At 35.8% G+C, this 14,943-nt stretch overlaps 1 protein-coding gene across 5 annotated transcripts in view; it reads left to right on the forward strand.

Annotated features, from left to right (window-relative positions):
• Positions 1-10,095: 10,095 nt before the first annotated feature.
• Positions 10,096-14,943, forward strand: part of Pex5l (peroxisomal biogenesis factor 5 like) — a 166,932-nt gene continuing 162,084 nt past the window's right edge. For 4 of the 5 annotated variants that reach the window (XM_027942162.2, XM_027942166.2, XM_027942163.2 and 1 more), the window contains exons 1-2: positions 10,096-10,188; positions 11,647-11,718. In XM_027942162.2, the coding sequence (XP_027797963.1) occupies positions 10,096-10,188; positions 11,647-11,718 (165 nt within the window). The remainder of the gene's footprint in view (positions 10,189-11,646; positions 11,719-14,943) is intronic. The other variant, XM_071615448.1, reaches the window with a different exon arrangement.

Consider the following 14,943-nt stretch of genomic DNA (forward strand, 5'->3'; position numbering starts at 1 on the left):
TCAGACATCGTGAGAGTCTTCCAAAGAGCCCTTAGAGTGTTATCAAGTTAATGAGCTTCTTGTTCTTCATCTCTGAAATTTCTCTCTAAATTCTGCAAGAAACTTCTGCATTGTCTCTCTAAAAATTTGTGACAGTCTCCATAAGTGAATCATCTAAGATTTAAAGTTTGATTCCTAAAGAGAGAAAGAGAAAGGAAAAAATGAAAAGACTGGAATTATAGATTGTCAGTAATCATCTGTATTCAACATAATACCTTATACAGAAAAGTCCATTCTGTCACTGTGAGGAATGCTCACATGTAGTTGACTATTCTTCAATATTTTCCATATAACATGTAACTATTTTATTTCATTTTATTTTTGTAACTGTAGATGGACAGCATGCCTTTATTTTATTTGTTTATCTTTATGTGCCTCACACGTGCTAAGCAACCGTTCTGCCACCGAGCTAGCTATAGCCCAGCCCAATAACATATAATTATTTTAAAGACGAATAACAAAAAGTTTCCTAAGAATTAAGAACCTTCAAACAAACTGAGTGAGAAGATGAATACCATGGTCTACTCCCCCTTGCTTCACATGACCTTACTCAAGTTTTATTCCATCTTAAGTTTTCTAGTCTGACTGGTTACAAACAAGTGAAATGTAATGAAAGCACCTGATTGTTGTTGTTTAAACCAAGCTCTAAATATGCCATCTCAATTCTTTTTAAAATACATTATGCTTGACGATATCTCAAATACACTTTAATAAATACATTTCTTTTTACTATTTCCTACTCCTTGGGCAGTTTAGTTCCTAGATTTGCATAAAGAATTCCTGTTGTTGGCATCCAAATAACACAATAAATCCTTTTAGAGGCTCTACAGTCCTGAACAGTATCACATTGTATTTTTTAAAACAGACTCACTTTGTTTTGGCAAATAGCAAGAAACAAAAAAAGTTGAGATATTGCTTAGAACTTTACAGAGTGCAAAAATATGTATCCTTCACTAAATACTATATTTTGTCCTGTTGGTCAGAGTCCAGTGTGTCTCTCTGCCCACCACCACCCCTCATTTGTTTTATTAAATTTCTTCCTGAAATAATTTTAAATATTACTAAGTTAAGTGAATTCCAAAGATATGTCTAGTCTGGGCCCATTGATTGCAAATTTAATTCCTGACTATAGAAAATATGGATATTTTATCACTTTCAGTAGCCAGCATTAAAAAAGTAACCTCATGAGACACAAAGTGATGAGTGAAGCCCATCTTTATGAAATCGGTGGGTGGTCATCTCTCTGCACCAACCTTTTCTCAACCGGCTCCTGGCTGTCCTGCACTGACTGAGTCAGGAGTTCCAGCTGCGCTCCTTGCCTCCAGCCTCTTTCCTCCAGTCCATTTCCCACCCTTCTGCCAGAGTGATTTCCTAAAGCACCAATCTAATAATGTCTCTCTCCTGCTTAAAGCCTACAATGGCTCCACACTGCCAATAGCATCAGGAACAAACTCTTTGATGTGATTCTCAAGACTCTTTCTCTCCAGCCTCACAATGTAGTAGTAAGGTATCCCAAAGCAATCACAAACTGTCTTATTATCTGGTATGGTTCACCACAACCCTAACTTTGCTCTAACACCGCCTCCTGTCAGATGCTGGAAGACCCCGCCAGTCCTCACCATTGGGTCTTTCCTCTCTGCCCTCAAGCCCCCACACATGCCAGCCTCTCTGCCCCACCTCGATAGCTCTACTCATCATACACATCCCAAATTCTCCTCAACAAGGTCTTTCCTCACCTTGACCAGGACAAAATCCTCTGCGTCATTCATGCCCCTACTCCTCTGTCATAGGTACCTCATAGTTTTATAATGGTTTGCTTGATTACCTCTTTCTTCCAAAAGGCATCAAGCATTCTGGGGGCAAAGATATGGTAGCCCTGTGTGCTCTAGAGCCCCAGAATTTAACACATTCATGGTAGTTGACCAGAAACATCTATAGAATGAATGACACAGTCCCTGACCTAAAAAAAAGAACACAGTATAGTAGTAAGTTATCCCAAAGCAATCACAAACTGTCTTATTATCACTTTTCATGTGATAACTAAGTCAATTTTATGAAAAATATTCAGATAATCTCAATGCGTCGGATATATTAAAAATAAAACTTTAGCATTACATATTTATAATTTTATTTTATTTTACTTTTATGTGGTGCTGAGTTCTAACTTAGTACCTCACACATGGTCAGCAAGAGCTCTACCACTGAACTACAACTTCAGCCACTAGCAACACATTTTATTGTGAATTATGAAATATATAAAATGTCTGAAGATTATGAATACAATGAACATATCCATACTTATGACAAAGCAAAATTAAATCACCATATTTAAGAAGTTTCCCTATGTATCCCTTATCTAATCATCAAATAAAGAGGGATTTTATGTTTGTTTTTTGAAGGTAAAATTCTTTCTTCTCATCTGATTCAGTTATATGAAATGTCCTATAAAAGCCAACAAAGCAACAAACACCATTTGTATTGAATGCTTTAGTGCTTACTTTTCCAGTAATGAATATCATATTTGTCCAAAATATCACAGGTAATCCAGTCTCATTATTTTGGGGAGGTAGTAACACATAATCATATTCACCAAATCTGGCATCCATAGTATAAAAGGATGATCATGTACCAACAAGAAGCAACCTTCATTCCATACTATTGTAACATTGCTTAAACAAATTTATCAGCCACTTGAATGTCAGACACTGTGATACATTCTATCTTGTCTTTATGACTCAAATGCATAATTTCTAGACATCAAATCCCTTTTTACTTGAGCCAAGAATTCACAGAATATTTAAGCTCAATTGGTTGGTGGGAATGCTTTCTATAAATTATTCTGGCTTTGCCTTTTATTATAAACCACCATATTTTCCTCTCATTGCCAATGATATTATCTCTATTAAGTCAAGTTTCAGTTGATGCTTATTGTAAAATAGTGTATATGATTTGTTTTTGCTTAGTGTCCTCTGGTCTCTGTTATATGAATCTCTTTACTGATTATCACATGTTCAGTAGATAAATAAGCCATCCATGATCCCAGATCTTTCTTGTCCTATAGCACTTGTGGCTTGGAAACTTCCTCAATAAGGAGTTACCCAGAAGGCTTTATTCATAAAGAAATGGATAGGAAGTCCAGATAAGCCCACCCTTAAATTATGGTCATGTCATATGTAATATGGTCATCATGAATTTATAAACCACTGGAGAAATGGAATGAATAAAAGAAGCTGTAGAGAGACAGACGGAGAAATGACAAGAATAAAAGCACTAGGTTGGGATGCCTATGGTTATGGAGGCCGTAGGTAGAGCTCAGAAGTGAGAGTAGCGACTTAAACCTCCAGGAAATGTTTATATAATAATCTTCAAAAGTCATCTGAGGGGCTGGGGTTGTTACTCAGTCAGTGGTAGAGCATTTGCCTAGCATGTGTGAGGCACTGGGTTTAATTCTCAGCACTACATATAAATAAATAAATAAAGGTCCAGTGACAACAAAAATATTTTTAAAAAAATCATTTGAGCCATAATAGAAATGCTGATTATAAGTTCATCAGTCACACAGAGGTAACTTAAAGGTAAACAACTGCAACTTTCCACATGAATGTTATGGTTGAAGCACAAAAATTGGGTTGGCTCTTGTCAGAAACAAAATTTCATTAACAAATTTTTCTCAAGCATGTGTCAATGTGTCAAAAATGTGCTGGCTTGGAGAAGGTATGAAAATAGAGAAATAATATTATAATGCAGAACGCTTATAGAAGTAGTTAAGCTTTTTTCCCTCTTTCTTTTTTATTAAAGTAAAAAGATTGCAATTTCATTTCACAAGGTCATAAATACATAAGGTGCAGCTCAGTTGTTAAAAAAGAAGTCAGCAGCAGCTGCAGGATGCCAGGTGTGCTGACTGCCGGCAAGAAGGGAAAGGATCCACTGGAGAAGTCAATGACAAGTGCACCTGTGTTTGAGATTGGTCTCATAAGCTCTCCTCCCCCATGGACCAGGGCCAAGGCATATAAGAAATAATGTCAATAATGTTATTGAAGCAGAACATCAATCACTAGGTTGCAATTTTAAATTGATTATTTCTTGTTTTTTCTCCTGCTTCAAGGATACAGAATATGCAGTTCACCCTTTCCTGAGTTGCCAGGTAGGAGTAGGGGTATGAGAGTATAGTTCACTCATCATTTGGGGATCCAAAACACTAAGTCTGTTCTATCAGATTTATTATTACCTTACACCAATCACCACTCCAGCCCTGCAGTGTGGATGATGGCAAGAGTAAAACCACCAAATGAGAGTGCTTGTTAGTTTCATCTTGCCTTGGACATAGCAGCAAAACTGCATAATGCCAAGAGATTAGAAGATTAACATATATAATTTTTCAATCATTAATGTCTTCAGCAGGAAGAAAATAATGTTTATGTGTCAGCCAAAACATGCCATCCACAACAGTTACAAGCTTCCAAAAAGGCCACATCTAGAGGGAGTATGAGGATGATTTTTTTTTTTTTTGTAGAGAAAAGAACTTTCCAGACTTAAAAAAAAAAAAAGAAGAAAGAAAGAAAACAATTGGACTCAGAGTTTTCCGAAATGATTATTTTTGTTTCCTTTTTCTTTGAATGTGGTTTTGTTTGGCTTTGTGGGTGGGAGAGTATTAAAAGTTTACTTATTGTCAGCAAAGTAATGTAGAACATTGCTGAATCTGACATAATTGAAATTTCAAGTTTAAGTTTTGTTTTCTGCCTACTCCAATCTCAATTTGCCACCCAAGTACTATTTGGTAAAAAAATGTGACCCCCTCTGAGAAGCCACTAGCCATCCTGGCACCATCTTGGGGCTTGCTGTTTTTGTTGCCTGATCCTGGGAAAAATACTTATTATGTAGCCCAGACAAAAGTGGTTTTCTATTTTTCATATATACAGGACATATTGATGATCAAAGGATATGAAATTGAAGATATGGTAATTAACATCTACTAAAAACTGCCTATCAAACCATGGATTTGTCTCAAAAAGTCGAGTTGTTTGATCACTTGCTTTTGATTGAGAACTATAAAAATCCCGGGCCTTTGATCAGAAATCCTCTTCACTAATCTTTAGAGATAGGACTTATCAGTAGCTCTTAATGCTAGAAATGTACTTTGTTGGTTTGTTTTCAAATAAAAGTTACTATAGAGAACAAATGCTGAACATTTATTGCTCTTATTTGGGAGGTTTATTGAAGCAATCGTCATGCTCTTTGGAGTCCTTAAAAGTAAATTAAATGTGTGTGTAGAAATGTGATAGTGTAGCAAGGCCCTATGCAACTTAGCAAGACCCTGTCTCTAATTAAAATATTAAAAAAGGGCTGGGGCTCAGTGGTTAGGCACCCTGGGTTTCAATCCCTAGTACCAAAACCAAAAAAAGTGATAGTGTATATGATACTTCAAAATTATGTCAGAGATGATGGATGGGGGGAAAAGCAAGTATAATAAAAGATTACTGGTAAAATCTAAATGGTGGTATTCAAGAACTCATAAAATTATTTTAATTTTGTGGTATGTTTAAAATTTTCATGCTAAAATACTGGAAAAGATGTATAAGAAAGTGCATACCTAAAATGGAATTTTACTTAAGAAAATTGTCATTGCACAATTACATAAGATTGAGTGAGCTTAATGGATATTATGTTAGAGAATTCTTGTTTATGGAAAACTTGGAAAAATTTTAAAAATCATTTAAAAACCTCTATAAAGTTTTATGTTATTATCTTGTAGATCAAGAGCTACTTAAAGATAGAAAAGCCAGCATTAAAGGGGCACCTCTAGAATAGAGTAAAAATGACATTGGGCATCTCTGCAATTTCATTACCCAACTAGTTAGTAAACTAATATCTATATTCCCAACTGGATTTAGTCCTTAATTTTTTTTAATTTCTAAGAATCTGGGATTATGCATATGGTTTAAAATTCATTCAAGATGACACAACATATTTGCTGTCTTTACCTGCTATTCTCAAAACTGAGTTTGTTGGCCAGGCCTGACCCAGAACTAAAAATCAATGAATTGTAGGTATTCAGTTTTACCATAATATGACCACATCTGGAGGGGAGAAGTCTCCTGTGAATGTCTTTTAAAAAGAAAAAAAAATAGTTCTTTAAAAATGCCAAATTGAACAAGCCCCTCTGCAAATGACTCTCTGGAACAATGACATTTTCCCTTTAGAAAGCTGATTTCTCCCATTAGTAAGAAAAATCAGAGATTTGACAATCATCTTCATAACTGCTCACACACTTCCTATTGAAAAGGTACATTTAGACTTATGACCTAAAATGGGGGAAACCCTCAAGGTCTTCTTCCAGGTCACCTCCTTCTCCCTGTTTTTTCGTTTTGTTTTGCTTTTTCCCTTTGTTTGGGGGTTGTTTTTTATTTGTTTGTCACTGTTGTTCCTTTGGCTCGCACAACAATGGTGTTTGCAGCTGTGCTGTCACTGTGGGTCTTCAAAAAACACATGGAATGTGGGACCAAAATGCTGTTGAACAATGGAGAAGCTTAATGCTACAAGGGAGAGTCAAGGGGAAAGGGACAGATCAAATGAAACAAAATCCTCACTCCACCCCCCTCCCACTGCTGCCCACAAGGGACACAAACAATAACTACAGCACAAATCACTACATTTAAAAAAACAAAATTTTATTCCCAGAAACATAATAAAGGAAGAGTAAAGCCCTGACCCAGTCTTTTTTTCTGCAAAGTCGTTTTAAATGAATCCTTTCTATGACAATTTTATGACCCCCATAAGCAATGGTATTTGGTTCCCTTTTTTAAATTATAAAATTCATTTTTATTTCCAAAAAGTACTGTAAAGTATAAAAAAAATGCACAGGTCATGCATAATTCCTTCTCTCAGAGAAAAAGACTCAGTATTTGGAATATAGTCCTCCAGGTATTTTTTTTTCCCTAGAGAGATAAAGCACATAATTGAAGGGGAAAAAAACAAAAACAGTTTTTCAATATGCTGAAGACCTGTCCATAAAGGAAGGGGCAGCAGGGACAATGACTTTCCCAGAATTCTCTTCCCATACTAGCCTTCTTGCTTCCTCTTCCTCTTCATTCAAGCTTTCATAAAATATAAAAACCTGTTCTCCTTATCTTTACTTCCTATTCCCAATGTATCCAATAACTTCATATAGCTTCCATCTTCACCACTTCTTCCCTTCCCAGTCATTGATGACTGCCAATGCCAAATATAAGGAAAGTTTTCATTACTATTCTTTTTATTTTGCCTTTTATCAGCATTTAATGCAATCTAGAAGTCTTTTTCCTTTCGTTCCATTGGTTCTTCTCCTACACCCATGGCCTCTCTCCTCTTCCTCACCCTTTACTGACTTCTTTTCTTTTGCCCATTCTTTGAATGCAACCATTCTCTAGAATGGACTTTGATTTCAGTCCTCATCTCTTCAGGCTCTCTATTTTCTTCTTTAATGTGCTCACCTACTCCTGCAACTTTAATTATTTCCAACACACTGAAAGCCCTGCCCTTATCTCTCTCCTTGGATCTGGACCCATATATCCAAATGGTGTATCCAAATGTCAACTGGCTCTTTCCACTTGGATGCACTTTCCAAAGACACCACAAATTCAACAAGTACCATGAGTAGGTTATCTATTATCTTCTTTACCAACCCTCCTCCTTCTCACTGATACTCTTCAGTTTGTTCTAAGAGTGCTAGATAATTTGGTAATGCATCCTGATCATGATTGGTTTAGAAGGGAAGAGAAAATAAGGAACTGTTTCTAGTAAGTATAGACCATTCTTTCAAGTTTAACAGTAAAGAGAAATGAAGAAGTCACCTTTTAGGACCGGGAAAATCTAAGCAATTTTGAAGACCTGGGAAGGTAGTGTAAAAGAGATTAAAAATAAGAGGCTGGACGCTGAATTTCAACAACTATGAAGAAGACAGTAGGAAGACCTTTTCTTCTTGCAGCTATGGTATATATTCTTCATGTGACATTTGCTTTAATAATCTAGTTTGCACCTCTCATTGCAGTAGTAAATAAATAATTATAAATAATTTTTGAAATATTTATATGACATCTTTCATCTTTATGTTTATTTTAGCATCTGTGGTTAGGCAAAAAAAAAAACGCACTTGGGGATAATTTGTACAATTATTTAAATCAAGCACTCTTTTCCTTTTTAAACTTTTCTTATGTATATATTCCATTCCTAATTAATGTGAAGAATTCTTTTCATTCAATCCATACACGACTGGTGTCTTTCAATTAAAACCTCTAACTTTTTGGAAAACTCATACTCTGAGATCAACATGTCACTTCATTTTTTTTTTTCAGGTCTCTATCCCATCTGATTTTGTTGTTGTAATTTACTTGTTAAAGTTTTCCTAGGTGACACCCTACATCAGTAGTCAGGAAAATTGTTTTCCTATGCAGTTTTCAAAATATAGTGGCTTCTTTAATTCAAGTGAATCAACCCACTTTCCCCTTCTACTTTTGGTGGGGAGAGAAAAGGAAGGAAGCAGAAGGTAGATAGGGTTAAGAAGAGGTGGTAGAGTCTGTACAGAGCTGAGGTTCCCTGTTAGGATCAATGTTCTTGAGGAAACTACAGTTCTAACTGAACAGTATTTAAAAAGTTATCAGCACTAACAACGCCAGATAATTCTCCTTCAGGTTACTCAGAACTGCTAATCGTGTGGGGAAGTGAGAGAGACTGGGGTTTCAGAGGCAGAACAACTACCCTGAGCTGAAAGTGTTTTATAAGGGGCAAGGCAGCAAAGGAGGGCTACCTTTTTTCTCCCTTTCTCTGCTTCTCCCACCTAAAAGTCCTCCTCATTTTAGCTCTCTTGCACTAATGCTTCCTCCTCAGCTGCACTTAGTGAGAAATGCACAAAATTGGCCATAAGCAGGCAGCATGCTGGGGGCCAGGGGACCCTAACCTATTGCCTCAGTTGAAATCCTCAGCTCCAGTGTCTGGACAGGGAGGTGGGAGGAGCACAGGAAACCATTACCCTCTGGCTTCTCCTCCCACAGAAGCCCTGCCCCCTCACACTTGGACAAGGGAGAGATTAGCTTTCTTCTTCCTTCTAGTTCAGTCCTTTGGCTAATAGGAAAGGCCACGCAAAAGCTATGGACCTGCTTCTCTGTGCTTGATCAAAGTGCATAGATAGAAGACAGGGCTTCCCGGCTGGGAGGAGGGAGGAGAGCTGAAGAATCCTGCCCGGGCTGGCTGATCTAAGCAGTCAAAGTGGGCAGCTGAGTGCTTGAAAGAGGATTATACTCGCACTAGAAATAAGCAGTAAGTGAGTGAATATATGGCTTAGAAAAGGATTAATCCCCCTCGGGTTATGGGGTAAACTAGAAAATATGGCTTAATTCTAGAGTAAAACTGTAAGACTTTCTTCTCTTTGTACTGTGTGTGCCGTTTGGAGAGTCGGGACTTAAAGTACAAAATCAGAACTGTAATGCCTCCTCCCACTCTTAGGAAGGGCCAAGTTCTACTTGGAATAGTTGGGGATATAAGCTCCTTCTCTGACCCAGCCTCTTCCCAGGAAAATTTACTACTAAATCAGATAAGGAGGTGGTATTAAATTGGAGAGGTGGAATTTGATATTGGCAGAAATTGCAATTTTGAATAATGTCTTGTGAGTGCTGACGTTATTATATCCATTAGCAGCGTTTGTCAAGAAAGTCTGGGGCAGGGGATTAAAAAGAGAAAATTGAAAGCTTTTATGATAAGGAGGCTGAGCAGTCCGTATGCAAATGATTAAATACAGAAATTGTATAATAAACAATAAGTGATCTTGGAAAAAACATGAAATGGGAACAGGAGTCAGAGAGCATAAAGATACATAGATTGAAAATTAGTTAAAGAAATTCTCATTTCAATGGTTTTCTTGTGCTAGCCAAAAATTTCACAATGTTTACAAAGTCAAGACAATGATTCAGGAATACATCAATTATTGTTGTACATTATTAATACTGTTGCTGGGCAAGATCTGTGGTTCTCTGGTCAGCAAGTTCTGGCTATGAAGCCACCGCCGCTGGTGCAAGGAATTCTGGGATGTCTGACAGTGAAATGGATGGAAGGACTCACATTCCATCTCTACTTAATGTCCTTTTGTCCAGAAATCGGGTCATGCAAATGAGCTACTTGGTACGTATACAGATCAATATTTGGAAAGGCGTTTAGAAATGTTTTGCTTTAGAGGGTCTCTGGACAATATCTTATGGCAACCAATGGACTGAAAGGATATAAAAACAAAGTGACAGGAAGGAAGTCAGCTTGACTGAAACCAACCTTGCTCTTTTTGTTTTCCATCAATCCTGAAATGGAACCTCAAATGAGGACAAGAGTCAAAATAGAGAGAAATATTGTGGCCATCTGTTCTGTTCTAAGTGGCTGAGTTCATTAATGTATGAATGAGAATTTGAATTTTATTTGTGCATTCTGATACTTGAAGATTCAGAATTATCTTATTACAGTGATAAACACAGAAATAAGAGGTATGTTTATGGGGGGAGTAAATATGTAAAATCTGGTTTTTGAAATGCTATAAAAGAAAAATAAACAGATAAGAATTGTGTCCCACAGTGTAAAGATATATTTCTTACCCTAATGAGATAGATGGGATCCTAATATGACACAGTAGGTTGAAGTATACAAAATATTTTTAATTATCTCAATTCTAGTTGATGTAGTTAATATTTAAAGCAAGGTTGCCAAAAACATGAACTATAATTAATTGTGTAGTGATTTTTATGATCCATTTGTTACTGGTATGAAGAAGAAAGATGGCAGTGGTTGTATTCCCATCAGCTGCTGCACTGGGGGAAAGAAAGAACTCAAACACACCGTCATTCTCCTGAAGTGTGCAATTGCAAATTGATTGTCACAATCTAGGTTCTTTTCCAACTTTAGAACTTATAATTATAGATTTTGCTATGGGGGAGTTGGATGGGAGTGGTGATTGGGACCAATAATAAGAACAAGAAAAATAACAAAATGCCAATAACATGCATTTTTTAGATGTACTTACTCTGAACTCTTCCAACTTTTGAGCTACCTAGTTTTGAAATTTATTTTATCTTTGAAAAATTACTTGAGTTGTTTTTTCCAATGTCAGCATCCATCTGATTCATAGACAATATTGAAAATCTGAAGATTTATTATCTGATTTGTGTAATACTTTTTTTGTTCTTAAACACATTTAAGACATTAAAATAAAACATTTAATAGTTGAAGCCTTAAGCATAGTATAATTACAAATGAAGTTTCAATCTTTAAGAAAAAATGTGCTAGGATTCTTCAAGGAATTGCTTATTTATTTCAAAGTGTTAAAATAATTTTTTCTGACTACAAAATACAAGGGAAGCATAAGAATATTGAGAAAATGATTAAAGGCATAATTTGAATGAAGGTTAAGCAAAAATAATAATGATAAGCCAGCAGTTTGAAAACACTTGCTGTTGTAATGAGAGATGGACAGAGGATGATGCATATGACTAGTAATGAGGATAAGTAAAGACTTTTATCTTTAAAAAATATTATGTGAGAATTAAGATTATTAATGGAAAGAAACTAAATGATCATTTAAAATTATTCTTTCACAAGAAAAGTAAAGAACAAGGATATGGAAAACTAAGCAGTGATGAAGACCTCGAAATAATTGTTGATCAAAAGCAGGTAAGTGAATGCTTATGTACATTTTCTATTGTTGCACTGTAGATTTTTGACACCTGAAGCCTTTGGGAGCTCACCCTTCCCTGACAGCTTTATTAGCCTGTCTAGCTGAGGCCTGCATAACAAGGTAGACTGTGAGAGCAAATAAACCTCTCCCTATGATGTGTTTGACCCACTGACTTCTTTCTGCATGCCAATACTTCTTTCATACCAAGATGTATGTATGTTCTGTATGTTAAGAACAATGAAAAATAAAGTCAGAACAATATAAATTTGAAATATTAATATCTCCATTGGGAAAAAGGAGTCAGAACAAAAATGATAATTTGGGAAAATAAAAGGTTTAAATAAGAATAAAAAAGTACATTATTCTGAAAATGAGACACCCTACCATTAATGTATCTTATAAAACAACAAATATGATTTCGAGGACAGGGGATTAAGGGTAGAAAATTGAGAACTTTAAATGTCTGTCTTGACCAATGTAATTCCTCAGATTGTCTACAGTTTAAATTTAGAAATGACTTTTTAAAAACAAAAGGAAAAGGCTACTTAATAGTCTGTAATATTGCCAATAACTTGAGAGACCTCTAGCTTGGATGTTATATGGGCCCATAAGGAGAAATGAAAACTGCTTAATAGACCATAAACAAAAACATACCAGGTAGTGGAAGGTGTCCAGCTCATGACACCGAATTGGCATCAGTCCTTAACATCTTTGTTAATTATCAAGAAGACATGATAACTGCACATTTATTTAATGTATAAATGGTACTGAATCTGAGGCCACATAAACCCAAGTGTTAATAGAGTGATAATTCAAAGGGATTTGAGTAGATTAGGAGATTAGAAAGAAAGTCATCTATAATTTATAGACAGGCAAATGGGATTTGGACAGTTTTCTAATCATGCAGTTTGTTTTGTATCAGAGTGGTTACATTAAAGGAGCCATTGTGTATATTTCTGACAAAAAGGAAAAATGGCCGCCAGAAGGTCAAAGCCTGAAACAATAAATTTAGAGATTTGTTTGTTAAGCCTGGAATAATTAAGGCAACTGAAGAGGTCTTCTCTAAACAACTGGCTACACAAAGCAGCTCTGTGGAGGTGCAGATATGTTCTTACAGGGTTCACGCACTCAGGGAGGGTATTGCCTTATCACCACTCTCTGGCTTCTGAGTAAAACAGCGTAGGGGGTGTGTGGGTTTGGCCCTGTATTTTGACACTCAGTGCCAAATTGTCAGTTCGGTTAATAAGGCGAGTAGGGATATCGCATGGGTGCTCTCCTGAGCTATTAACTCTATTTTAACTATGCCAGATAAATTACTTGGGCCTGCAATCGCCATCTCCAACTGATCTACCCATAGACTTAAGGACCAAATCTACTGACAAATAAACTAGTAAAATACAATGGAGTATATTAAGAGAATATAAATATGTGTTTTTTTCTGTTAAATATTTATATAAAAATGAAATTTTATTTTATCTCTTCTTTAATCATGTAGAAGGCAAATTCTTATCTTTTTATTCTATCATATCTTTACTATCTTCCTCCTCAAAGCTTTTATTTTCTTTCCTTCCTTCCTTCCACTTCTTTTTTCTTTTTGGCCCAAGTTTTGTGCTTTAACTAAATAATTTTGTTGTTCAGAAAACTACAAAATTATATATTGAGATCATTGGAGTAGAAAGTCCAAGGAAATTATTGTGTCATTTTTCTTTTTATCTTATGGTAACTTCCACAAACTTGTTAACTGTTAAGGAATCTTAAAGAAAACCAATTTTCCTGCTTCTTCAGAAAATAGCACTTTCCTTACTAGATGGAATGATGGTGGGTTTGATGTTCTCAGTGTCCTCCAGGGCCTCTGCAATTCTGGTTCCATTTGGTGGTGGCCCAGCTTTGCTGAGTCATTCATAACACACAATTCCAAATATGAGGGATTACGAATGTGAGCTGGCTGTGGTGTTGGCCTTTGGCAGGAAGAGTGGTCCTTTTCCATTTAGCAAGCTTTTATTGACGTTCACATTGTGAGCAAATCTTAAGTCAAAACAATGGCAATGTTAGTACCTCACATTGTAATTAGTCTTTTTAAAACTACAAAAAAAAGTTATCCCTAAGTTTAATAGATTGACACACTGTGTGTTTGTAATATTCCAGGAATGGCATAGATAAGAGGTTATACATACGATATAATTTACACAGTATATATAACAAAACTAAAGCTCTGTAGCCCTATATATAACTTTGTTAAGAATCTTTATGTTCAAGCTGTATCTTTTGCAGAAACCTAGTAGAAATTTGTTGACCATCATGTAATTGCAAATAGCGTTTTCAGTAACTGATGCTGAAAGGAAATCTAAGGAAGATAAATAAAATAATTGGAGTGCTATGACGGGCACAAGTCAACTAATCGCATTCCATCCATCACTTAGAAGCTGTGGTCCACACATGCTGTGCAAGCTATGTGCCATTTTATCAGTCCTGTGGTTTGGAAGTCTAGTACTTGTTCAGAAAGCCCACAGTCTTGCTTATATAAGCAAATAAATAACAAAAGCAGTGCACAATATATGCATTCCCCCCCTCCCCCGCCAACCCCCAGCTGCCCTCATTCAAGGGGGTAAAAGATGAGTCTGTGTTATTTCAATATGGAAAAAAAGGAGAAAATTGGGGAAATGTGAAAGGTTTTTATTCTTGAAAGGCAACATTGTGCTTCTCTCTCTTGGTGAAATTTTATTGGCAAAATTAATTTGGGGTGCACTTAAAAATATCCCAGAGAACTCATAAATTATTGTTGATGTCCTAAAGTAATAGGTGCCATGTAACACACACACACACACACAGAGTCATTTAAATATAAATGATCACATTGGGATCAGAGTCTGTATTTTCTTCCAGAAATCCCCAGAGTTTTTAAACTTCAAGCATAGGAAATTAATCAAAGAAAATATGTTGAAATAAAATCTTAATGCCTCTAAAGCCCAGACATTTGGCATGATAATATTAAATCTATAATTAATGAATACAATATTTGGCTTTCTAGAATAAATATTAAAGAACAAATTTAAATATATATTTTGGGTAATTTTTATTATGAAAATATTCTTTCCTGATTAGAGGAGAGGGGATTTTCTTTTGAAATCCATCTCATGTGAATATGAATTTTCTTCTGAAATTACTGAGATTTTAGTGGGGTCAAGTACCCTTAGTCAAGTACCCTTAGTAAAATTTAAAAC

The sequence above is a fragment of the Marmota flaviventris genome, chromosome 8 (genome assembly GCF_047511675.1).
Source record: "Marmota flaviventris isolate mMarFla1 chromosome 8, mMarFla1.hap1, whole genome shotgun sequence".
Taxonomy (NCBI): domain Eukaryota; kingdom Metazoa; phylum Chordata; class Mammalia; order Rodentia; family Sciuridae; genus Marmota; species Marmota flaviventris.